General features: G+C 49.6%; 1 protein-coding gene across 1 annotated transcript; it reads left to right on the plus strand.

Moving 5' to 3' along the window:
• The first annotated feature begins 4,595 nt into the window (after positions 1 to 4,595).
• SYDE1 (synapse defective Rho GTPase homolog 1) lies at positions 4,596 to 26,115 on the plus strand. Its single transcript, XM_083718691.1, has 9 exons — positions 4,596 to 5,145; positions 9,486 to 10,202; positions 12,713 to 13,426; positions 14,992 to 15,209; positions 16,231 to 16,357; positions 17,887 to 18,044; positions 20,023 to 20,251; positions 21,542 to 22,542; positions 23,169 to 26,115. Exons 1-8 carry the CDS (start codon positions 5,055 to 5,057, stop codon positions 21,976 to 21,978), a joined length of 2,691 nt encoding a protein of 896 aa, XP_083574817.1. The 5' UTR covers positions 4,596 to 5,054; the 3' UTR covers positions 21,979 to 22,542; positions 23,169 to 26,115.
• Positions 26,116 to 26,330: the final 215 nt, after the last annotated feature.

Raw genomic sequence — 26,330 nt, forward strand, 5'->3', positions numbered from 1 at the left:
GCAAGAACAACCTTATAACGACCCTGAAATTCTTCCCGCCAATGACTTAGTTGCAGGGGAATTGAATCCTGTAACTTGCTTAGTGTTCTTCCAAATCAACGGAATCAATATGAAAATATGATGCTGGGGTTTCTGATCTAGTATTTACTGAGGCAGATTGCTGGGGCTTAGTGTATTTGTCTCCTCTCTCCCCCCACCCCCTGCTTCCTTCCCCCTGAACAGCTGTTTGGTACAATTGTTGAATTTTTTTACAGCGCTAATGCACATGCAGCAGCTGGGTAGAGGCCAAAACGTACTATTAAAATACCTCTCTGAGGCAGCCACAAACCAGACACACTGAAGCCAAGAGAATGTAATGGAAATGTGCCAGGAGAGTCTATAATCCTCTGAATGCTATGAGGTTGGTTTCCATGCAAATACAGTCTTTGAGGAGGATGAAGAGGCAATTCTCAGCTGCTGCTATACCAGCTAGTTCTCCGTGGAGAGCATTTGGTTGAAATGTAGGAAGCACTTATGTTTCCTTCTGGCCTCTGGCTGGTTTCTCATAATTGTGAGATTACAGCATTCACAAACAGCTACTTACCTTTTAATGTCCAGAGAGGGAGAATCCGTTGAAATGTGAAAAGCAAATGTAAACTGTCTCAGAGGCTCGAATTCAGGGAAATGCATGAAAGATCATGCCCTACTAATGGGCAGGGAAGCTTGCCACAGGGGTGTTTATGTGATTAAAAAACACACCGAGAGTTCAGGAGATAGTGTTTTCTGAAAAACATCTATCCCATATGAAAAGTAAAATGTGTCAGTCGCAAGTGTCTTCCCAGCAAAGAGCAAAACGTTTTTTCAGCGGTAGGCAACTTAGCCCACAAGCAACATGAGCTAAGGTTCACTCGGTGGCTAGTCTATACAGGTTCAAATATATTTATTGTAGCACAATCCTAGCCTTGTTAGCATTTGGCTCTCTGTGTATGCATGTACAACTGCATAGCTATAGGACGTGGGAGACATAGCTTGGCAGTCATACATGTGAAGAGGATCTCTAGATTGTAGGTGATGAAAAGTCGAACAGAAGCCAGCAGTGTGATGCAGCTGCAAATATGCTAATGTGTATTAATAGGACATAGTTTACAAATCACGGAAAGGAATTCTTCTGCTTAATTCTTGCAGTCTGTCAGCTTCACCTTGTGGAGTGGGTGCAGAAAGGCTGGCAGGAGGTGACGTGGGCTTTATCCAATTCCAACCATCGGTCCCAAACAGTCTGTCTAGCCCTGCATTCTGTTTCCTTTAGTCGTTAAGTTGATGCTTCCAAGAGAGCCTGTAGGAACATAACTTGTCCTGCAACTGGGAGTAGCTTGTTGCCTTTGATACTGGAGGTAATATATAAGCATCATGACAAGTAGCCATTTATCAGATCTCTCCTACATGTATTTATCCAGTTCCCCTTTAATTTAAACTAGTGACAGTCACCATCTCGTAGCTGTGAATTTCATTACAGGCGTACCAAAATGAAGGTCTAGCAGGCTTGCATGTTGAACATGCTGCTTTCCTCTAGCGAGACATGCACAACTTATCTCTCACTTGGACTACTGCAATGCGCTCTATGTGGGGCTACCTTTGAAGGTGACCTGGAAACTACAACTAATCCAGAATGCGGCAGCTAGACTGGTGATTGGGAGCGGCCACCGAGACCACATAACACCGGTCTTGAAAGACCTACACTGGCTCCTAGTACATTTCCGAGCAAAAGTCAAAGTGTTGGTGCTGACCTTAAAAACCCTAAACGGCCTTGGTTCAGTATACCTGAAGGAGCGTCTCCACCCCCATCATTCTGCCCGGACACTGAGGTCCAGTGCCGAGGGCCTTCTGGTGGTTTCCTCACTGCAAGAAGCCAAGTTACAGGGAACCAGGCAGAGGGCCTTCTCCGTATTGGCACCCACCCTGTGGAATGCCCTCCCACCAGATGTCAAAGAGCAAAACAACTACCAGACTTTTAGAAGACCTCTGAAGGCAGCCCTGTTTAGGGAAGCTTTTAATGTTTAATACATTATTGTATTTTAATACTTTGTTGGAAGCCGCCCAGAGTGGCTGGGGAAACCCAGCCAGATGGGCAGGGTATAAATAAATTTATTATCTATCTGCCAGGAGTGATGCCACATGCACTGCGTCAGGAAGATTTTGGGCATCACATGCAAGCCAGAGTCTCAAAGATGTGCTCGCCCAAGCCCACATTCCCGCCTTGTTTGCACTCCTCAGAAGCGTCAACGTTGGCTTGGGTCATGTCCACAGTATGGAAGATGTCAGGACCCCCAAGGATGTGCTCTACGGGGACCAGACCTGTTGGCGGACCAACTCTGCATTACAAAGATGTCTGCAGATGTGACATGAAGGCTGGCAACATTAACCCTGCCAGCTGGGGATCCCTTGCAGATGATCACAGCACCTGGTTGTGTATCTGCAGCAGTGAGCAGTGGAAGAATGGCCACTGGGAGGAGTGCAGAGAGAATGCATCTGCATCAGCACAACCAGATACCTTCAACTGCCTCTTCTGCAACAAAACATGTCTCTCCCATATCGGTCTCTACAGCCACAGCAGGCGCTGTAACTCTGCAAAGGTCTGACTTCAGTCCTGAAGGCACACTCTTCCGTTGTCTCCTGAGACAGATGCCAGCCAGAAGCCTATCATTTTAACTCTCCTGCCTGTCAGCAGTCCTTGGAGGACGCTGTGCTTGAAAATTGAGAGGGAGAACAACTTTCTACAGTATCTCCTTTCTCCACACTCTGCCTAATTTTTTTTTTATAAACTTTCATTATGTCCCCCAAACACAGCCTCATCAGTTGCTGCATGCCAAATCTGGGCATCATTCCTGCAAAAATTCTCATGACTGCTGAGTGGAGTGCTGATAATATGGCTGTGGTGTGTGCAATGTTTGGCCACATCCCAGAGCAGCTAAGTGGGCCAGAGTGCATATCAGTGGGTCTTTGTGTAGGCTCGTTTACTTGCTTTTTATTACAGAAGGAACCATGTGGCCCAGTTCACGTTTACCAGAACAGTGGTGGTGGTCGCTTTCCTATGACTGGATCCCAGTTAGTATCGATGCCATCTGAATTCTGTGAAATGGGTTCACTTTTCATATCAGCCGAGCTTTTTTAGGGGAGCATCAGTGGAAAGCATGGACTTTCCATAATGTGCATCCCAGGAAAGAAGTTTGTGTGCTGTAGGGTTTTGCCATGGAAAAGAGTTAACTCTGCCACACCAGGGGTATGACTGAAGCTTGTGCAATGGCATGGAGATACGGGTGTGCCCCGGGTGGCACTGTGGGTTAAACCACAGAGCCTAGGACTTGCCGATCAGAAGGTCGGCAGTTTGAATCCCCGCGACGGGGGTGAGCTCCCGTTGCTCGGTCCCTGCTCCTGCCAACCTAGCAGTTCGAAAACACTTCAAAGTGCAAGTAGATAAATAGGTACCACTCCAGCGGGAAGGTTAACGGCGTTTCCGTGTGCTGCTCTGGTTCGCCAGAAGCGGCTTAGTCATGCTGGCCACATGACCCGGAAGCTGTGTGCCGGCTCCCTTGGCCAATAAAGCAAGATGAGCACCGCAACCCCAGAGTCAGTCACGACTGGACCTAATGGTAAGGGGTCCCTTTATCTTTACCTGGAGGCAAAAATTTTTGGGGTACATAGGCGGAGTCCATAACATGAATTTCCTACACCAGAATTGTGCCTCTGAACAACCGGCAGAGAAAGGCACCACATTGTGGGCTCCTTCAATGCCGGTGTGTTCATCCATTGCACTTTGGGTAATGTTTGAGGTAGGTAAGTCCCCACACCACCCAGGTGTTTGGCGAGGGGTGTTGCTGGCATGAAAATGATCCACTAAGTATATATGAACTGAGACAAGTGTGGATTTGCCCTGCAGATTTTCTGTGGCCGATTCGAAATTATACAGTCGCACTTGGAGATACCTGGGGTTGCTTGCAAAAGTTAAGGAAAGTGTTGTGCCTGTTTGAACAAGTCCTCTTATTTTTAATAATAATAATATCAACAACTAATTAATTATATGCCACCTTTTTAGGTGGCAGGACTCAGAGCCAGTTACAGATTAAAATATGAACTAAAAATATTAAAATAAGTAAACATTGATAGTTTTATTTCTATCTGTTGATCTATTAAAACCATACAAATTACTTCTCCGCCCAATTGCTTCTGTGTGTCTCCTCCAGTCTCCACGGTGGGTTTTCTCCGCTTCCCCGTCTGCCCCCTCCCCCAGCATTGCCCCCTCCCCACACTTTTCTCTGCGGATTCCCTGCTCCACCCGGATCTAGCCTGCAGATCTACCCTTGCGGGCGGCCGCATCGCACCAGCCCCTCGGGAAGAAACCCACAAGCGTCGGCCCAAGTAGCAAGCGGACGGGGGGCCCGGGGTGAGCCCACGGATGGGTCGCCGGCGCGGCAGCCCCTTCGAGCTGCACGGTCGGAGGTGATGCCAACTGGGCACGCTTTGCCCCTGGCGGCGCCGTCTGTCCCGCTTGGGCTCCGGGCATGCGGTGCGACGGCGATCGCCGCCGTTCTCCGAGGGCAGCTTGGATCCGCCCACTGGGCGCTGCTGCCTCTGCAACTGTGGGTGGGCTGCAGCGGGGCTGGCGGAGGGATGGTCCTGAGTCCTGCGACCGCCCTCCTCTCCTCCTCCTCCCCGGCCCAGGACGGCGGGCCACCCTCCCGCCTCGCATGGAGCCTGGGAAGGAACCGGGCGCCCCTCGGGACGCCAGCGGAAGTGGCTTCCCCTCGCCCGCTCCTCGGGGCGGCTAGAAGCCCGAAAAAAAGGCCTGCGTGACCCTCCAGGCTGGGCGGGCTCCGGGCTGAGTCCGACGGGGCGGGAGGGCGGCCCTCCTCTCTCCTCTCCGCCTCCCCCGAGTCGCGGCCGCCGGAGCAGCTCAGGGCTCGGCAGGCATCCGAGGAATTCGCTCCCGCCGAGGGCGGCGCGGGGTCCGGGCGAGGCGGGGCGACGGGGCCGGAGGAAGAGGGGGGAGGACGCCGCCGCCGCCGCCGCCCCGTCGAGTGATGGCCCAGCCTCTGCTGCGGAAAACTTTCTCCCGCCTGCGGGGCAAGGAGCGCCTGGGGCGCAAAAAGGCGGCGCAGCGCAAAGAGCCAGGTAACGGCGCCCCGGGGAGACGGGGGTGGGGTGGGGTGGGTGCGCCCCCCGCCAGGGAGCCCACCCCACCCTGCGCGGGCGAGAGGCGGGGGGTCCGCTGGAAGGCTGGGGCCAGAAGGCATCTCCGGCATTTCCTCTGCCGTTGCTGCTAAAATAGGCAAAAGGAAGCGAGGGGAAGGAGCTGCCAAGGATGGATGGATGGGCGGCGGATCCCGTCTTTCCTTGGAGGGGGGCTCTTTCCTCTCCAGGTGGAGGGACACTTCTGCCGGGATCTCCCCCACCTACCCAAAAAAACAGGTCACGGATCCCTCCAGATCCCATCTTGACAGGCCCTGGTCAGAGTTTGGTCCCCCATGTCACAAACTCGCCCGCCAACTTCTCATTTGCCTGTTTGGGCTCAGCAGTGCCGCCTGAGGCATTTTCCGCCTGAGGCTAAGGGCAAGATGGTCCCCAGGAGAGGGTCCAGGAAACCAGGAATTATGTTCACATGTGGTGGGGCTGTAAAATGTACTTCTTCTTTTTTTTGCAAAGGGTGTTTAAGGAGGTAATAGAAATTGCTGGGTTAAATCTGACTGAAAGTCCCGAGATAGCATTATTATCAATTTAGGAAGGTTATGAAGGACTTGCTCACAATTTTATTGACAGCTGTAGGAGTTCTTCTAGCTAGGAAGTGGAAGGGGCAAGGTGAATATAAAATGGAAGAATGTTTTAAAGAGGTGTGAGATATAGCTATTAATGATAAATTAAGCTGCGCTATTAAGGTAAGACGGGGAATATGCCGGAGAAATGATTTTGAGGAAGGTGTTTGTAGAATTTGTACTGTTAAAATGGAAAGGGGCCAAACCATCCCAAGAGGAGTTGAAATTTTGGGAGGTTGGATAGTTACCATGGAATGGTCTTGGGAGTGGGGTGCACATTCATATTCTTATTATGATTATTACTTTGTCAAAATAAAAATAAAATTATATGGGGGAAAAAGATAGTCCCCTCCTTGCTTCTGAAGGTGACTGGGCTGAGAGATGATTCCGTCTTCAGCACAGGCAACAGGACGGCAGCAGTACCCCTGGCACACCCCTGAGGGCTGCTGGCTGGTTTAGTGGGTGCAGGACTGGCCGCCTGGCACACCCGCTTGTGTGCCCTCCAGCAGAAGAGGCGGAGCTGCTCCTCAGCAACTGCTGCCTGAGGTGCTTGGCTCCCTCTACCCAGTGGTCCTGCTGGCCTTGTGTAGCACATTCCATCAGCAAAGTGGAGGGGCTGGCCCAAGGTGGCAACTAGAGGGCAGGGGCTGGGGCGGCAGAAAACGGGGAGGCCGGCAACTCAGGCAAAGGCCAAGCAGCCTGGGGGATACAAGAAGTGCTTTGTCCCTGAAGTATTGTGTCTTTACCCCAAGGACAGAGTTGTGCAGCCCCAATCCAGGTGAGCATGTGGCAGACAGGGAGCGGATGGTGCATGCAACTGCTGGTCACCTGATGGACACAAGAGCGCCACATGATGCCAATCTAGCCAGGCCATGGTGTAGTTTTGTTACCACAAATGCATTTTTTCACAAACTGTTTTTGTAGCTGCCTGGCAGAAGCATAAGCCCACGGCTGTATGAAATGTACCATTAAGCTATTCAAGCCCCAGAGATGTCAGCTGCCGTTTCCTTTAATTGGATTTATAGGCAAACCATACAGATGAGAACAACCTTCATTTGGTGTCCCTGCAATATTCAGTCCCACGGGCTCAAAATCCTGGGAGATCTGTGTTCACCTTGTTTCTTTCTGGAAAAGCCTGTGGGGGAAGCCACACTTTCTCAGCCTCAGTTCTCCTCCTGTAAAATGAGAACAATAATCAGACTTGCAGGGCTGAGATACAAAGGCATTCTGGGGAAACGTATTTTCAGCGATGGCAGTCTGCTTGCAGAGCTCTGCTTGGACCTGGGTCTGCTACCCTTTCAGTGCCAGGCAAAGATCTTACCCAGGCACTGGGAATCTCTTTCTGAAGTTCTTGTAATAGTTGCCAATTTCTCCCTTCCCCTTTAAGTTAATTGCTGTTTCTAACTTTGTACTGTAGTTTTATGTTTTTATTGTTTTATTTTATGACTGTAAACCTCCCTGAAAATTCTAATGGAACTGAGGGGCTGGATAATAACATTTTAAAAAAACCAAACACCCTATAATAATCATTATTTTATTATTTTATTTAAAAAGTAGGTTTCCTGGAATCTTTCCCTCGGGTTGTTGATTATGTGGCATAGTAGTCCTTCTTACTCCCAGTTGTGCATCTGAGTGTGTCTTTCAGTGGCAGGTAAAAACTCTGGGGAAAAGAAAAAGAAGTATTCAGATATAAGGTTATAGGAAATGAAATAAGGTTTCATTGAATATAGGTTTCATTGAAAATAAGGTTTCATTGAAATAAGGTTCTCTAATGCATCTCCTGGGAGCAACGCGCCCCAAAGCAGCATCTGGGTAGCTCATTTGGTCAGAGAATGATGCTAATAACACCAAGGCTGCAGGTTCGATCCCTGTGTGGGACAACTTCATATTCCTGGATTACAGGGGTTGTACGAGGTGAGCCTCAGGGCGCCTTCTAACTCTATGAGTCTTGGGTTCTGTGATCATTTGCTGCTCCTTCCACGTCCCCCTTTGCTCCCCAGCTGCCTTCTCTGTGGCTTGTATGTTCGTTCTTGGGCTGCTCCCTGATCAATGGAGCTCTTCGTGTGCCGAGTTACTCGTGGACCTACAAAGGGAGCTCTGTGTCTTGGCCGGGGAGGGGACTGTGCAGTAAACAACAGGAAATCCAACTTGGCACCGGGTCTGAGCAGCTGGGAGATGGGAGGGACCTCCTGGCCTCAGCTGCATTGCAGGCCTTGGCTGCATGTCTTCAGGCCAAGCCCGGGTAGGAGTGGGCTTGAACCCCTCCAGGACCCTTTCCCCCTTCACCTTTCCTCTGCCCCCCCCCAAATTTGGTCCTCACCCAAGGCTTCTGCGGGTTGCTTCGATCCAGAGCATGGATGCAATACTCCGAAATCTGCTTGTGCCTGCTGCTTTCTTCTGCTGGGGGCTCATTTGCTGTCTGGATGGTTTCAGAAGTTTTCTCCAGAGTTTAAACAGAAGCCCTCAAGGCTCAGTGAGCTCATCCCTAGGAACATTCGTGCATATTAGCCAGTTCGCCTCAGCAGCCCTGAATCCCTTAATAGTATCAGTCTGTGAAGAAAGGCTGAGTGCTGGAAGGGAACAGAGTACAGTGGTACCTTGGTTCTCAGACTTAATCCGTTCCGGAAGTCCGTTCCAAAACCAAAGTGTTCCAAAACCAAGGCACGCTTTCCCATAGAAAGTCATGCAAAACGGATTAATCCATTCCAGACTTTTAAAAACTACCCCCGAAACAGCAATTTAACATGAATTTTTCCATCTAAAGAGACCATTGATCCATAAAATGAAAGCAATAATCAATGTACTGTACTATAAAATAAATAAGGCAGTATTGTAGATGTTTAATTAAAAAATTCTTACCTGCACTAATGATAGTCATTGTTTGGATGGAGGCTTTTACCCATTTCTGCAGTCACTCAATCCATCACTAGCTGAACTAGTTTCCACACAGTCACAAAAACAAATTAACTGAAAAACCCTCAAAAACAAAAATGCAGAATAAATAGCAAAAGCAAAGGAGCCAAACTTAATCTGTTCTGGAAGTCCATTTGACTTCCGAAATGTTTGAAAACCAAGGCACAGATTCTGTTCGGTGCAGGCACCCTGGAAACAATAGCTGACAGCCGCATCTGACGTTCGGCTTCCGAAAAATGTTCAAAAACCAAGTTTGGGAACCAAGGCGTTTGAGTAGCAAGACACTTGAGAACCAAGGTACCACTATAGTGGACTTTGAAGAGAGACCCAGAGTTCAGTTGGCACAACCCTTTCTTATTGGGTAGCTCCAATGTGAGGCTGTTTTCAAGCCTCATTCCTATGTGTCTATGTGCGTGGAGGGTTTCACAGTGCATGGGGAGAGGTTGACCCTCCCCACATCTGCTTCAGTGCCCTGGAAATGCCCCCATGTGGCAGATAGGCTTCAAAACAGTCTGCATGGGGGGTAGCCTGAAAAGGGGAGATGAGGAGACCCCGTCTGTTGCACCTGGTCCACAGGCCAGCTGTTCTGCTCCATCCCAAACAGGATAGCTGGCACCTAAAGCTTCCCTAAGAGCTTCCTGTGCCAAGTCTCTGTTCCCTTCCACTTGCGAACTGCCTTATTGTTCAACAAGGCCTTGCCTAATGTTTACTGCAACAACTTCAGTGTGTTCTGAACTCGGGCGTTACAACCAGGCACAAACACAACATGCTGGTTTCTGTTCTCCGCAGATTCTCCTTCCGAGGCGCCATCAGCTTTGGAGTCCCCCACGGAGTGTGGGCTTCTCCCACCGGGTGATGGACGCGCCAAAGGGGCCACTGTCACCGTGTCGAGGAAGCAAACCTGGGCCAAGTTTGCTTGGAGCAGCCAGGAAGACCCTCGCAACAGGAAGCTGAGCTCTCCAAATGCTGCACAGACACCCGCTGACCTCGGCGAAACGCTGTCCCCAGAGAGCCATCCCCACATTGGCTCAGCGGCAACTGGGCCCAAGGATGCCGCTGAACCATTGGTCGGCCCAGCAGAGACCCGCACCTCTGGCATTGGTGCCAAGTGCAGCAGCCAGGGGGCCTACCTGCAGAGCCTGGAGAGGAGCAGCCGCCACTGGGTGCTCTCCTCGGGGAAGACCCAGGGGGCAGAAGAACCTGCAGCCAGCTCCAGTACGGAGCAGGAGCCCAGTACGCTCTGCAGCAGCGAAGGGGATATCTGGTACAATCCCATCCCGGAGGATGAGGACCTGCAGCTCCCCAACCTTGACAAGAGGTGGGGCAGTGGTGCTGAGAACAGGACCAGGAAGGGGAAGCCAAGGGAGGCCAAGGCTGCAGGCGAAGGTCTCCACCTGGCTGACTCGCAGCAGGCAGGTGGCGATGGTGTGCGGACTTCGCCGAGCCATGCAAGGCCAGCGAAGCAAGTGGAGGAGCCGAGCAGCAGCCACCAGTCCCGGGCCTTTGGTGAGAGATCATTTTTCTAAAACGACCCCACGTTTTTACCATAGGGGTGGGAGAGCTGTGGCCAGATGTTGTCAGATTCCAACCCCCGTCGGAGCCTGCAAGCATTGGCCAATGGTCAGGGATGATGGGAGTTCTAGTCTAGCAGCCTGTGGAAGGGGACGCGGGTGGTGCTGTGGGTTAAACCACAGAGCCTAGGACTTGCCGATCAGAAGGTCGCCATTTGAATCCCCGTGATGGGGTGAGCTCCCGTTGCTCGGTCCCTGCCAACCTAGCAGTTTGAAAGCACATCAAAGTGCAAGTAGATAAATAGGTATCGCTGCAGCGGGAAGGTAAACAGTGTTTCCGTGCGCTGCTCTGGTTCGCCAGAAGCGGCTTAGTCATGCTGGCCACATGACCCGGAAGCTGTACGCCGGCTCCCTCGGCCAATAAAGCGAGATGAGCGCCGCAACCCCAGAGTCGGTCACGACTGGACCTAATGGTAAGGGGTCCCTTTACCTTTACCTGGAGGCAAAAAAAAAATTCTTTCTAATGTCTCGACAAATGACACTGATCTGTAAAAAATGTTACTTGAAGAAAAAGAGAGAGGGAGGGAGGGAGACATTGCACATACTTTTGTAAACAAATCTTTAATAAAAATACATTAAAAGAATAATAATATCAGGGCCAAATTAACTGCCCCTCTGGCACAGCTGTCCCAGGGCAGCAAGCCAGGTTGCCTTGGGGCGTCATGTGAGTTTTATTCCTCTGACGTTGCACGTATCTCACATCAGGGTTTTGACGTGGAACTGCTCTTGGATGAACCACTTGCCAGGAAGGCTTTGCTGCTCAGCCCCTCTGGCCCTTTCCCAGCCTTCCTTTCGGCTTGATGTCTCATTGCCAGGGAGCTGCCCTTCTGCCCTCGTCTTCCCCACAGTCCCAGCCTGGCAGCTGCCCGTTTGCATCTTACAGCACCCATTGCACTACAGGCCAACTCAGTCTAAAGCAGATTTTAATAGGCTGCTTTATTGTCCATTTAGATCAGTGGCTCACTGAGTGGCTGGCACTGCCTCCTGCGGGGAGGGGGGGTTAATTGGGGGGCACTAAGAAGCAAGGGAATTGCTGGGGGGCACTGGAGGTGTAAATGACTATCAGACTTCGAAAAGCTGGTACCACTGGGTCAGGTTCCTTCAGTTCTGCTGAATTAATTTGTTTTGATCGTATTTTGAACAAATGTGCAATTTGTTGTTGCTGTTGTATTGTGTTGCTTTATTCCATAGTGGATTGTGCATGCAGACCTCTTTTCTGAATAATGTTTCTTGTGGTGTAGCAGAGAAGGCCCTGGGGATGAGTTTATGGAACCAAGGGGGCGGTGGCTCAAAAAGTTTTGGGAGTCTCTGGTTTGGATTACAGTGGTACCTTGGTTCGCAAACTTAATCCGTTCCGGAAGTCCGTTCCAAAACCAAAGCGTTCCAAAACCAAGGTGCGCTTTTCCATAGAAAGTCACGCAAAATGGATTAATCCATTCCAGACTTTTAAAAACAACCCCTAAAACAGCAATTTAGCATGAATATTACTATCTAACGAGACCATTGGTCCATAAAATGAAAGCAATAAGCAATATACTGTACTATAAAAGAAATAAGACAGTATTGTAGGTGATAAAAATTAAAATTATTATTTTTCCCTTACCTGCACTGATGATAGTCATTGTTTGGATGGGGGGCTTCTATCTATCTATCTATCTATCTATCTATCATCTATCTATCTATCTATCTATCTATCTATCTATCTATCATCTATCTATCATCTCTATCTATCTATCATCTATCTATCATCTATCTATCTATCTATCTATCTATCTATCTATCTATCTAGCTATCATCTATCTATCTATCATCTATCATCTGTAGCTGAACTGGGTTCCACACAGTCACAAAAACAAATTAACTGAAAAAGCCTCAAAAGCAAAAAGGCAAAATAAATAGCAAAAACAAAAGTGCCAAACTTAATCCATTTCGGAAGTCAAACGGACTTGGTTTGAAAACCAAGGCGCAGCTTCTGGTTGGTGCAGGTGCCCCGGAAACAATAGCCGACAGCCGCATTGGACGTTCAGCTTCCGAAAAACATTCAAAAACCGGAACACTTCTGGGTTCTTGGCGTTTGGGAACCAAGGCGTTTGAGTACCAAGGCACCACTGTATTTGTGCATTTCTTTACTGAATCTTTATTGAGAAGCAGCTGATACACCTGTCAATAATAACCGTTGCCCGTGAAAATGGTCTTGCAATGCTGAATTGTGGGTTCTCTAGTGTGCGTTTTGTTTGGCTTTGGCGTATTCTTCTTTGCAGTGCCGTTGTAACGGAGACTTTGCCCGCGTTGTGCCCTCCAGGGGTCTTGGTCTACGGCTTCCACCAGCCCCAGTCGGAACAGAACCCCAGAGCCCAGCTGCCACTCTTTCCCCCGCCTCGGGCATGATACCCACTGGGTGAGTGGCACTTGGTATGACCTATCTTATACAGTTTCTCTCCGCAGGGAAAGCGGCAGTCGCTAGTGTGGAGCCTGAGGAGAGGGCTGCGGGCGCCGTGTCCGCGGCCCAGAGCCCCAGTGCCCCCAAGAAGGGCCACTCCAAGGCCAAGTCCCCGGGCCCCGTGCGCAGCCTCTCGATGAAGATGAAGAAGCTTCCGGAATTGAGGCGGAAGCTGAGCCTGCGCAGCTCCCGGACCAGAGAGCCGGACGGAGGCCCCTCTCCCAAGGAGTCGGGCAACGTCATCAGCCGCTACCACCTCGACAGCACCGTGGCTTCCCGGCAGACCCTGGCGCGGGCCAAGGCCGCCAGCAAAGGGGGCTACCTGAGTGACGGCGACTCCCCAGACCTCCTGGCGAAGCCTGAGGCCTGCCTGGGTCTCGAAGGGGGGTCCTTCCGACCGTACAGCTTCGCCGAGCAGCCCGGCTGCCTTCAGCACCTGTCCGGCCTGGTCAGCATCCACCTTCTGGGGGTGCAGGACTTCAGGCCCCCCAAGGCTGAAGCGAAGGAGGTCTTCTGTGTCCTACAGGTGGACTCGGTCAACAAGGCCCGCACAGCCCTGCTGCCTTGCCAAGCAGCCTTCCTCAGTCTCAACCATTCCTTCCAGCTGGAGCTTGAGGACGCCCAGCTCCTCAAAATCGTGGTCTTCTCGTGTGACCCTGCGGTGGGCAAGAACCGAGTCTGCTGCCATGGCTCCATCCTTCTGCCCCATGTTTTCCAAGGTGATTTATTATCTTCTCCCACCCCTCACCATTGAAAAACCAGCCTTTTTTCTCCAAGGAGCTCAAAGTGGCTTGTGTGGTTCTTCCGTCTCCTTATTTAACTTCCACAACTGTGAGGTAGGTCAGGCAGAGAGGCAGCAACTGGTCCAGGTTCACCCAGTGAGTTTCACGACTGAGGGGGGGTCCAACCCTCCCTGGTCTTCCATGTCTAGCATTTTAACCACTACATCACAATGGTTCTTTCTGTTTAGGGAAATCTTTAATGTTTGATGTTTTATCATGTTTTTAATATTCTGTTGGGAGCTGCCCAGAGTGGCTGAGGAAACCTGGCCTAAATTATTATTATTATTAAGCAGCAGGTGGATAAGTCTGTTTCTAGGGGGGCAAGCAGAGAGGTTTGAGTGGTGGTGGTGCTTCAGGTTAAGAACAGTTTCAGGTTAAGAAAGACCCCTGGAACGAATTAAGTACTTAACCCGAGGTACCACTGTATTATTACTTGCACCTCCATGGGCATTGATATACTGCAGAGCAGAATCCTCAACAAAGGCCAGTGAAATAATTCCTGCAAATAACTATCCATTGTATTTTCAACAGTGACAGCATAACCCCCCCCCCACCAAAAAAAGGACAATAAGACAATAACAAAACAGAAAAAGAAAATTCAGGGCTAGATTGAAGAGGAATGGTGGGGACTGCATCCCTTTCTCCTGAACCTTCCTGAAAACAGGAGGACAGTATAGATTTAGAACAGCGGTTTGCAGAAGGGCATAGTTCAAAGGCTGCAGAGGGGAGAAGCTGGGAAATATTGGGAGAGGAACAGCAGGAAGAAGAAGAAGCACCAGGGGAGAGACAGCTGACAGACTCAGTGTCTTTGGAAAGCCTTCCTGACCCCCCCTTCTCCCAGGACCTGGCGCGCATTGAGAGTGGTAGAACAGAAGGCTCAGAGGCAGAAAACACAGATCAGCCAGAGCAGGGATGACATAGGATAAGGGAGACTGAGGGGGTGGGACTTACTCAGAGCAACACATTATCTAAGAGAGACTGCATTCCTTCGCCTCTCTCTGTGAATATTGAATAATGTACTTGGTAAGAACTCTTCTTGTTTATCTGCTTCTTTGCTGCCACCGTGGGAGGGATAGGATTCCCCGAAGCCTGACATCTTGGCTCTGGGGCTTGGGGAAGAGTGGATTTGAACTGGTGAAGCCAGACCAGGTAATGTGTTGCCCCTGTATGTGGGCTGAGATCCCCTTGCTGGCCGGAGGGAATGAATAGCTTGGGTCACAGAAGCTCCACGTTTGGGCCAAACATGACCAGGTGGGGAGTGGTGGAAGATTATGTGGCAGGAGGAGGGTGCGAAGACAGATTCAGATGTGAGCACAGACCCGGTTTTCTGTCCAAGGTGCTGAAGTGCCCAGACAGGCCTCTTCCATGGTTGTCACTTGACAAAGACAGATGTCACTGGAGCTGACCTGATAGTGTGGCTTTGCCAAGGGGAAGGGCGTGGGGTGGAGTTGAGGGACCAGGCCATCCTCACAGCATCTCTCTCGGCTGCCCCCTCCTTCCAGGTTGCAGGAGCCAACAGCTTGCCATGCAGCTGGAGCCACAGGGCCTCCTCTACATCAAACTCACCTTGGTAGACCAGTGGGATCCAGCCAGCAACCAACAGGAGCCCCAAGTCTTTGGAGTGAAGCTGAGCCAGCTGGTGGAGAGGGAAGGGGCTGCCATCAAAGTGCCATTGCTGATCCAGAAGTGTGTTGCCCAGATTGAGAAGCGGGGATTAAAGGTAAATGCACTCTCTCTATCTCTCTATCTCTCTTTCTCTCCATCCACCCATCTCCACTTGAACCTAGGCTCTTCCCAGAAGCCATGGCATGGCTATTAAGGGGGTGAAACCTAATCTTTGCAATTTTTTTGTCAGTGAGGAGTCTTAAAAATACATTTTTGGGTGTAAGGAAATCAAATCTGCTATTATTTTTGTGATTGGACAACATTTAGCTTGGTAGGTCTACATTTGATTAAGAAGCAGATAAATTGCTCTTGGAAAACCGAAGGATTTTGATTTTACCTTCTGAAAGTGCCAGGTAATGTAAAATACAGTATGATTTATAAATAATACTAATACTAATATAAAATATCTCCAAGTATTGGGCAATTTTAATGATTTCTGTGTACAGTTGTACCTTGGGAGTGGGGGTGTATAAGATTGTCCATGGAGAAAATGGACAGGGAGGGTTTTTTTCTCCCTCTTTTGTAACACAGTCATACCTTGGAAGTCAAACGGAATCTATTTCAGAAGTCCGTTCAACTTCCAAAACATTCAGAAACCAAAGCATGGCTTTTGACTGGCTGCAGGAGGTTCCTGCAGCCATTCGGAAGCTGCGGAAGCCCTGTCTGATGTTCGGCTTTCAAAAATAATTCACAAACCAGAACAGTCACTTCCGGGTTTGCAGCGTTCAGGAGCCAAAACATTTGGGAACTAAGCTGTTCGAAATCCAAGGTACGACTGTACTTCGATACACATTTTGTTGACCAAATGAAACTAAATTGATTTAACCAAAATATCTTTTGGATTCCCAAGTCACGTTACAACTTGTTAGCACCCCTCACATTTGGAATTTGAAGGATGAAAAACTCAGCATGCCCTAATGCACTACTGAACCTGCCAGGGAAATGCCTTAAGCCAATGGGCCTCAGGTTTTGGGCCAGACCTCCTCCCTCTCTCCCAGGTTTTCCTGCAGCCAGGTCACCCGGCCTATGGAACAGGGGCCCTTTTGCCCAAGTGACCGGCTGTGTCCTGCTTGTAGGTTGTGGGCCTGTATCGCTTGTGCGGCTCGGCGGCGGTGAAAAAGGAGTTGCGCGATGCTTTTGAGCGGGACAGCACTGCTGTGGTTCTCTCTGAGGACCTCTATCCAGACATCAATGTCGTCACAGGTCAGTGTCCTTGACCCCCAGCTTTGTATTCTTCCCTGTGGGCCCTGCAGAAACCAAACTCTGGTTGCTCCACGGAGTCTTTGGGGACAGGTAGAGACACATCTATGCAGCTGTGCTTCCTGTCTGCTCCTGGCTGGAGATACTGACAGGCACTCCTGGTTTTATACTGCTTCCAAAGTCAATAGTGGTCCTTTAGGAATTGCCTTGCTCCCTATTTGCATGCATTTTGACTTCTGAGGGGCAGGTGTTTTTGAAGGGACAATGAGGGAGTCCTCCAGGGCATCGCAGTCCTCTGCAGACCTTAATACTTCTGACAGAACCTCAAGTGCCGAAGGCTTTGCGCATGTGATGTTGGAGAAGTGGCCTGTTGGCAAGCCTGGAGTATGGCGGGGCTTTTCTGAGAAGGCAGAATCTGCCAATTGTTCGGATCCTGGGAAGGGGAAGGGGGAGGCAAGCTCCAAATCATAGCCATTGGAAAGGAACTCGGAGGTCATCCAGCCCAGCCCCGAAGTGCAGGATGCAACTACGTCATCCCAGGCGTTACTTAAATGCCTCGAGCAAAGGGGAGCCCATCCACCTCCTGCGGCCGTCTGCCCCCCTGTGTCAAGCAACCCTGCCCGTTTTGGACGGTTTCTATGTTTCTCCGACGGTTTTGCTACCTTGCCATTTCCACCCGCTGGTTCTCCTTCCGCTTTCTGGAGCTCCAGAGATGGTGAGGTGAGAGGTGGGGCAAAAATCTCCCCAGCACAGGGGGAGAGGGAGAGATTGAGAGATTATAAGCAGAGGGCCAGGAACTTTAAAGATGAATGGGAACCCTTTACAAAGTATCTGAAGACACAACAAAGTGAACTGGACTCCTCGGCAGGTTTTGAATAAACATTCACAAACTTTTTATTGATAATAATCAGCTAAATAGTTTGAGGATCTATGCAACTTTGTAACATGCAGAAAACAGCAGTCTCAGAGAAACCAAGACTGGAACTGAGGGAAGTCAGGGGGTGGGTGGCGGGTGTTTGTGTGGGAGGGTGGGGGGAGGGAGGAAAAATGGGGGGAAAACAAGGATGATATGTTTTTGGATAATGTGTCTTGTTTTAATTTTGAATAAAAAAACTTTTTTAAAAAAGAAACTCAGTGAAATGCATATATAAAAATAGTTTTAATAAAAATAAATCAAAACCATATCGTCCATCTGTTTCCGTCTGGAGGAGCAGCTGTGTAGGTCTGTAGCAATAAAGGGGTCTGGCCTGGCCCCTTTCCAGCCCTCCTGCCTCCCCCCACCTGGCCCTGTGCCTGGCCCTGTGTCTTTGCATCCGTCACCCTCACAGTCCTCCCTCTGTGAAGGAAGCTTTTGCCTGAAAATGTCCCTTATGATGGGATAGGGCAGTTTAAGGTGTGGCAAGAACAAGTCAGTACCATGATGACAGGAGCCCTCTCTAGTAAGGACTGAGTATGGGAGGGGACCCGTGGTGATGGCTAAATGGACTGAGGTATTTTCTCCTTTCCTCCTCCCCACTTGTCCCCCCCTCCAGGAATCCTGAAAGATTACTTGCGTGAGCTCCCCACACCTCTCATCACTGACCCACTGTACCAAGTGGTCCTGGAAGCCATGTCCAATCGGGCGGCTGGGCAGGAGGTGAAAGAGGCGACCACGACAGCTCTCCTGGATTGCTTGCCAGAGGCCGAGAAGGTGAGGACCCCCCAGAATGGCAGCTCAACTGTGGGGTTGTGGCGCTCATCTCGCTTTCAGGCCGAGGGAGCTGGTGTTTGTCCACAGACAGCTTTCTGGGTCATGTGGCCAGCAGGACTAAACCGCTTCTGGCGCAACGGGACACTGTGACAGAAACCAGAGTGCATAGAAACGCTGTTTACCTTCCCACCACAGTGGTACCTATTTATCAACTTGCACTGGCATGCTTTCAAACTGCTAGGTTGGCAGGAGCAGGGACCGAGCAACGGGAGCTCACCCTGTTGCGGGGATTCGAACCGCCGACCTTCCGATCGGCAAGCCCAAGAGGCTCAGTGGTTTAGACCACAGCGCCACCTGCATCCCATTATACCCAGTAGTGTAGTATCCTCAACAGGCTGACCACAATGTGGCCCTTGAAGGAGTTTTGGACTCTCCATTGGAAGAAACGGACTTTCCTTCCCATCGGAACCAGGCCCATCAAATTCCCCCCAGGTTGTTGTCACTGTTGTTGTTTTGAAAAGAAGCATCATCATCATTATTATTGTCATCATCATTTTTTATACAGAATAGTTATTGACATAAGTACATGCAAAATGTAGTAAGAGTAATGAATGTAAAAAAATGCAAATAGAAAAACAAAATGAGAATACAGAGGGGAGGGGAAAACACGGAGACCACTGAGAGTGCAGTGCTGCATAGGCTTGTCACATATAAGAAGGAAAAGGTGAGCCAAATTAGTTCTCACTAAAGCCTTGCCACATATTTATTGTGGAGCAGGGGGTTTAGTGGGCTATGCAGATGAGTTAACATTGTAGAAAAATGTATACCTAGTCAAATAAAAGTGGTCTATTAAGGACTCTCCGTTTTTGTGTCAAGTGTCCTGACAGTGCCACATCCCTTTCTTTTGGGAAGGAGGTGAGTTGGAATTGCAATAGGAAGCCACTGGCATTCTGGCTAAGCAAGTAGCATGAACTCAAAAGATTTGTGCATGATGGGCAAATGGGTACCAGGCTCCAAGGGTCGGAGTGCCAGGACTGGGTCCTTGTTGTTCGTTTAATAAGTGCACGAACCATTCCATTCAAAACAGTTATCTTCCTGCAGCAGCTAGTGCCATTTTGACGAACATCAAATATTGGAGGTCTTTCTATATATAGTGGTACCTTGTTTCACAAACTTAATCCCTTCCGGAAGTCCATTCCAAAACCAAAGTGTTCCAAAACCAAGGCGTGCTTTCCCATAGAAAGTCATGCAAAACAGATTAATCTGTTCCAGACTTTTAAAAACAACCCTTAAAACAACAATCATACAATGAGAAATTCATAAAACCAAATCTCACCCCCCCCTTGACTTCCCCCAACCTCCTCTTCTGGTTCTTTAAATATTTGCTACTTCTGCTAATTTTGTTTACCCTGATTTTAAAATCTTTCTACTAACTGTTCTTATAGTCTTATCATTTTTATACCATATCTTTCCCAATTGCATCTTACGATTTGTTGTTTTCCCAACTATTGCTCCTTATACACTTTTTTCCTTAATTGTAAATGTTTACTCAAAACCTGCTAGTGAGTCATAAATGGTTCCCATTCTTTTTTAAAGTCTTTATTGTCCTTGTCTCTGAGTTTTCCCGTAAGCTTCGCCATTTCAGCGTAGTCCATAAGTTTTGCTTGCCATTCTTCTTTCCTATCATCCTTTCATTTTTGGGCTAGTGAAATCCTAGCCACTGTTCTGGCATACATGAATAGCTTATTCCGCTCTTTTGGCAAGGCCTGTCCTGTAATGCCTAACAAAAAACTTCTGGGTTTTTTTTAAACAAACGTTATTTTAAACATCTTTTTCATTTTGTTGCAAACCATTTCCCACTAGTTCTTGATTACTTTGCAGTTCCACCACATATGGTAAAACTTTCTCTTTGCACTTCCAGCACTTATTAGAACTTTTTCTATACATTTTGGCAATTTTCCCTTCTTCCATTTTCTAGGCCACCCTGACAATGCTGTTGGATCACCTCAGCCAGGTAGCTGCTTTCCATGCCTTCAACCGCATGAACGCCCAGAACCTGGCTGTGTGTTTTGGTCCTGTGTTGCTGAGCCAGGGAGCAGCGGGGCCGGGCCCCTGTGGCCCCGGCTACCACCACCGCACCATTGCCAGCACCATGGACTTCAAGCACCACATCGAAGTGTTGCATTACCTGCTGCAGGCCTGGCCAGGTGAGTGCCAAGTGGGGAGGCCAGTGGGCAAGAGAGGGCTGGTGCCCAGGAAGGGGCTGGCTGGCTGGAGGCAGGCGGTGCTCTGGGTTTCAGTGACATGGAGGGCCCGGCACCTGCCAGCGCTCACCCTGCAGTAATAATAATTTAATAATAACAATACAGTCATACCTTGGATCTCAAACGCCTTGGCTCCTGAAGAAATCGGCTCCCGAACAATCGAAACCCAGAAGTGAGTGTTCCAGTTTTCGAACAAATTTCGGAAGTCGAACGTCCGGCACGGCTTCCGTGGCTTCCAATTGGCTGCAGGAGCTTCCGAACGTTTTGGAAGTCAAACAGACTTCCCAAACAGATTCCGTTCGACTTCCAAGGTACGACTGTAATGTTATTGTATATATGTCGCCCATCTGACTGGTTGCCCCAGCCACTCTGAAACATTAGCAGGATTTTAATCTCACTTATAATGTAACAAATACAGTGGTACCTTGGGTTATATACGCTTCAGGTTACAGACTCCGCTAACCCAGAAATAGTACCTCAGGTTAAGAACTTTGCTTCAGGATGAGAACAGAAATTATGCTCTGGCGGCGCAGCAGCAGCAGGAGGAGGCCTCATTAGCTAAAGTGGTGCTTCAGGTTAAGAACAGTTTCAGGTTAAGAATGGACCTCCAGAACAAATTAAGTACTTAACCCGAGGTACCACTGTACTTTGGACAATATGGATAGATACAAAATATAGATTACAAAATAATATGCAGTTGAAAATGTTGACAATAGGATCTATGGAGGGGATGGGGGGGAGTCTTGAGATTCAGGGTAATCCCTTTATATGGATGTGTATTTTATATGGTTATAAATTTATATTTGTGAAATCAAAGAGAAATGATTAATAATAATAATAATAAGAGGAAGAGGAGTTTGGATTTGATATCCCACTTTATCACTACCCTAAGGAGTCTCAAAGCGGCTAACAATCTCCTTTCCCTTCTTGCCCCACAACAAACACTCTGTGAGGTGAGTGAGGCTGAGAGACTTCAGAGAAGTGTGACTAGCCCAAGGTCACCCAGCAGCTGCACATGGAGGAGCAGGGAAGCAAACCCGGTTCACCAGATTACGAGTCCACTGCTCTTAACCACTACACCACACTGGCTCTCCAAAAATAAAAGAAACTGGAATGGCTTCTATAAATCCAAGACTGTCCCTGGAAAACAGGGACACTTGGAGGGTCTGTGCCTCAGGCCTTAGTGAACCAGATGCATTTGGTTTTCATAACTTGCTTTCCCTTTCCCTTCAGCCCCACGCAGGGTAACCGAAGAGGAGGGCGAATGCCCCCTGCCCATCAAGCCACCCCAGCGCCACTGCTGCCCTCCCTTGGACCTGCCGCTGCTGCAGACCACCGTCGTGGCTCGGAGCCGCCCTCGAGGCCTGGAAAGCCCTCCCAGCAACCGCTATGCTGGGGACTGGAGTGTGTGTGAGCAGCAGTTTTCGGCGGGGCCCAGGCCGGGCGGCGACACAGACTACGACGAGGTGGCTGGCAGCGAGAGCGACAACGAAGAGGACAACAGAGAGGTGACTCTGCCGCACCACAACCGAGCCGTCTTCGCAGGGGACTTCGCCTTGGTGGAAGACTCCGAGGCTCCCTTCAGCGCGAGGCTCAACCTGAAGGACTTTGACGCCCTCATCTTGGACCTCGAGCGAGAGCTTTCCAAGCAAATCAATGTCTGCCTGTGAGCCGTTCTCTCGGGGCAGAACATTGCGAGGCCTAAGGAAGGGCCGAGTGCGCCTGCCGGGCCCTTCGGACATCCAGGCTGTGACCAAGCCAAGCTCAGGTGGTTGATCCTGCCTTCTTATCAGTATTCTTTCGGATCACGGTACTTCAAACCAAGTGGTCCGTCTTTCGTTGTTTTCATATGTCTTTTCCCAAAGGGAGGTGCTTTCGCTGTGACTCTGGCTACCAGAGTGCAGTTTGTAGAGCACTTTCAAACTCCTAAATTCCCACCATGAAATTTATTGTGCGGGGACAGGAAGGAAGCGTTTCTTGTTCCTGCGTGTCGGCGGTTTCGAGGAAGAGAGGAGCTGACCAAGATTTTGTTTTCTTTGCTTGATAATGTTGAACCGGTAGTATTTAAGTAGCACGTTTCTCCTCATCACCCAGAGCACTTCCAACAAACCCTCGAAAGTGGGTCAGTATTATTACCCTCCCTTTATTATAGATGGGAGCCAAGTTTGTGAAGCTGTCGCTTGCCAAAGGCAAACTCCTCTGCGAGTTTGTGCCTGAGCTCAGGTTTGAGGGATGTGTTGGTTTGCAAGCCCCCTCCATGGAGGCTGGCCCCTCTCCCTGTCCTCGGAGCTTGCTTACCGGTAATCTCCTCTGGCTGATATCCAGACAGACCAGGGAGATTTTGATAGGCGACATTTGTCCCAAGCGTGGGTAAAATGCACAACCCCTCTCTCCTGCTTCTGCAGGGGAAAGAAAAATAAGAAAAATAAGTGAGAAATCTATTTACATGATGTTTATTTCTGACATTACAACACTAGAGAAAAACACGTCCTTTCAGTTCAGTTCTTCCAGCAAGTCTTATTGTAGCAACCATCGGGCTCTGCTACCATTGTTTATAGTCAAGTTCAGGCTTTCTAGATACACAGTTCCGATCCCGGTCGCTTCCATTTCCTGACCATTGACCAGTTTCACAGTGAAGCATTGCTTCTCAAACGTTGAAAACAGTTCCCGACGTGATGTCATGTGTTGGGTCGCTCCCGTGTCTACAATAAATGAGTTCTCCACGGATGATGTGGCTTTTAGGGACATCAAAGCCATATCTGGTTTTGTCTGGATATCAGCCAGAGGAGGTTACCGGTAAGCAAGCTCCGAGGACAGTGAGAGGAGCCAGCCTCTATGGAGGGGGCTTACAAACCAACAGGATGCCCTTGGCAAAGTGTCCTCCAGGCCCTCTCTGGGTGGGCTTATCTGTCAGAGGCAGTGGTCTGGCCAGCCAAGAACTTCCATTTCAATTTCCCACAATGCCCCTGAAGGAGCATCAAACTGGAGCTTTCTGGGAAATTAAAACAAGAACTCCAAGCCACCTGGTGCTGATTGGAGCACTGAAAATATGTTTGGGGTGGGGGGCAAAGGCAGGCATCAATGCAGGGGAGAGCAGGGGCATAGTATGGAAGGGGGGGCTGCCAGGGCGATGGCCCTGGGTACATTTTTTAAGAGGGTGATGCACATTTGGCTTGTCATAGCCCCCTGGAGGTCCCAAGATGGCCCCAGGGCCGTGTTGGCTGGCCAGGCTCCCCACTGTGCAGGAGGGCAGGCAGGGGGCACTCTGGCAGTGTTGGTGGCAAGGGCTAGGCTGGCGCAGCAGGCTCCATTCACCCTCCATGCCTCAGCCCCCTGGTGCACCCCAGCCTGCTTCAGGCACCAGCAAACCACGCTATGCTGCTGGGTGAGGAGGCTGACCAGTTGGTTCAAGGGGTCTGCCTGCTGAGGCCAGGCCTAACCGTGTTCCCCTAATTCTAATTTACGGTTTTTAAAATGGTGCAGCTTTTGTTTTGACTGTGGAACTGGGTGAGCAGTTCATTTTCACTTTCTTCCTGCCTGAAAGTAGGGTTGCCATATTTCAAAAAGTGAAAATCCAGGCAGAAAAGTTATTGAGGTTTTTCCTTTGCAAAATTGGATGCTTCTGAGCTATTTCTGAGCAAAAACGACACTGCCGACATCAGCTGCCGTTCATCCAGATTTTCCAAGACATTTAGCCGATTTCCACCCAGACATTGCTTTGCGGCTACAGTATTCCCGGAAATTCTGGATTTATGGCAACCCTACCTGAAAGTGAAAGGCTAAACTCTATTAAATGCCCAAGTCTTGGGGGGAGGGGCAAGGCAAGAAACCCCAAACCCAGTCTGTTCTTCTGCCCTGGAAGACACTAAAAGTGCAAGGGCTGGGATCCCAGTTCCTTCTCTGAAAATTCTCGCAGCCCCGTCTGTGACAGGGGCATCAGTGTGATCCTCCCTCTCGTTCTGCATTGCTGTGCAGCTGAGATTCCCCCTCTGGTGCCAAGACCTTTCTACGGCATCATTAGCGCCCCCTGACTGCTAAATTTCTGCTAAAATGCAGAAATAGCCTACTGCTAAGTGGGATGGGAGAAAAGGAGAATTGTGCCACCTTGCCAGAAAAACAAATAACCCTTCCCCCATTTGCATCAGAACATGCCCTTGCAGGATCAGCCCACTATCCCATTTAGGTCAGCATCCTGCCCTCACAGTGGCGAACGAGGACCTGAGTTACAACATCTCTCTCCCTGGCTGTGATTCCCAGCGACTGGCCTGTTGCCTCTGGCGGTGGAGCCAGAATGTAGCCATCATGGATATAGAAGCCATTGATAGCCTCATGTTGCATTAATTTGTCTAATATCCTTTGAAAGCCACCAGGGTGGGCGGGCATCGCTACCTCCTATGGCAACAAGCTCCACACGATTAGCTGTTCACTAGACTTACTTTGGTCTGTCCTGAATCTTTCAATGGTCAGCTTCATTGGGTAGCCCCAGCTCCTAGTGCAGTCGTACCTTGGATCTCAAACGCCTTGCAAGTTGAACGTTTTGGCTCCCGAACGCCACAAACCCAGAAGTAATTGTTCCAGTTGGCGAACACTCTTTGGAACCCGAACGTCCAGTGCGGCTTCTGATTGGCTGCTTGTGCTTCCTGCAGCCAATCAGAAACCGCGCTTCGATTTCCGATAGTTTTGGAAGGCGAACGGACTTCTGGAACAGATTCCGTTTGACTTCCAAGGTACGACTGTCTTACAGGAGAGGGAGAAAAACCCCTCCCTGTCCATTTTCTCCATGCACAATCTTATATACCCCCCCCTCCCAAGTTGCAGCCTCGTGGAGGCTTTGCTCATTCTGGTTGCCCTTTTCCTGAACTTTCCCCCAGCTCTACAATATCTTTTCTGAAGCACAGCAACCAGGACTTTTTACATAGTGTTTCAAGTGTGGCTGCACCTTAGGCCTTCTGTGATGGCACGGCGATATTGGCAGTATTATATTCAAGTCCTTTTCCAATGATTCCGCCCCCTCAACATGGGATGTGCCCCTGTGTGACAGGAAGTGTGAGTCTGACTCTACCTGAGCACACCTTTTTCGGAAGCATCTGGCCGTCCTTTGCGGCACCGGAAGCTTCTGGCCGTCCTTTGCGGCACCGGCTAGTTGGCTAACTCCTCCCTTTCATAACAGGAGGAAGTTCTCCAGTGGAGAATGGCCGCCACTCGCTTCATCTTAGTCCGCCATATTGGGCTGGGCCAAGACACTCTCCCCATAGGCCTGGTTAAACCTTTCATCATTCAAGTGGGGCAAGCATGCCATGGGTCAAGGTGTGTCTCAGAGGGCCTAACTACATGTGACTGAGGCAGCCCCAGCCTGTGCCCGCCTCCCCACTTGCTGAGATGCCAGTACAGTTGGCACCTCCCTTGCCAGCAGCTGCCACAGAACTGCAGAGGGGTGTGAGAGCAGCTCATGTGCTCCTTTGACCAAATAATGCCAGAAGATACGTGCCAGCAGTATATGTCCCCTGCAATAGATTTTTAGACCCTTAGGGTGCCAGGCCATAATCGAGCGAGAAATCTGAACTCCATTTCACAATCCCCAGAATGCTGAGTGCGTGTGTTGGTTATTTGCACATCCTTTTCGGTTTCCATCGTTTCCCCTTAATGCTGCCTTTGCGATGCAGTTTTCAGCTGATAAGAGACCACGTTCTACAACTCGGGAGTGCAAAGCCATAGTCAGCCTAATGAAGAAATGCGGTACGGAAGATGTGGGCGTTTTTTTTAAAAAATGGTATGTCCTTATGGACAATTAAATATCTGTGAATGTACGAGTCTGGCTGTTTTTGTTTACGTCCGTGTGGGAGAAGGCATATGGTATTCTTGTGCGTATGACGTGTCTTGGGGCCTCGATCCTGTTTGGCGCAACAGTCGTTTTCCGCCATTCCAGCACTTGGCTGAAGTAAATATGAAACCACCCAACCTCCACAAAACCCTTAATTCTCTAATAGGGAAGTCCAGTGTTTCTTTCTTAACCCAATTAAAA

This window comes from Podarcis gaigeae (assembly GCF_964106915.1).
Source record: "Podarcis gaigeae genome assembly, chromosome: 17".
In the NCBI taxonomy this organism is placed as follows: Eukaryota; Metazoa; Chordata; class Lepidosauria; order Squamata; family Lacertidae; genus Podarcis; species Podarcis gaigeae.

Excerpts from the sequence above, each read along its gene's own strand:
- SYDE1 (XM_083718691.1), top strand. The coding sequence starts at position 5,055 with ATGGCCCAGCCTCTGCTGCGGAAAACTTTCTCCCGCCTGCGGGGCAAG. Across the intron at positions 10,203-12,712 it reads CCACCAGTCCCGGGCCTTTG|GGAAAGCGGCAGTCGCTAGT; the intron begins GTGAGAGATCAT and ends TTCTCTCCGCAG. Across the intron at positions 18,045-20,022 it reads GCTTGCCAGAGGCCGAGAAG|GCCACCCTGACAATGCTGTT; the intron begins GTGAGGACCCCC and ends TCCATTTTCTAG.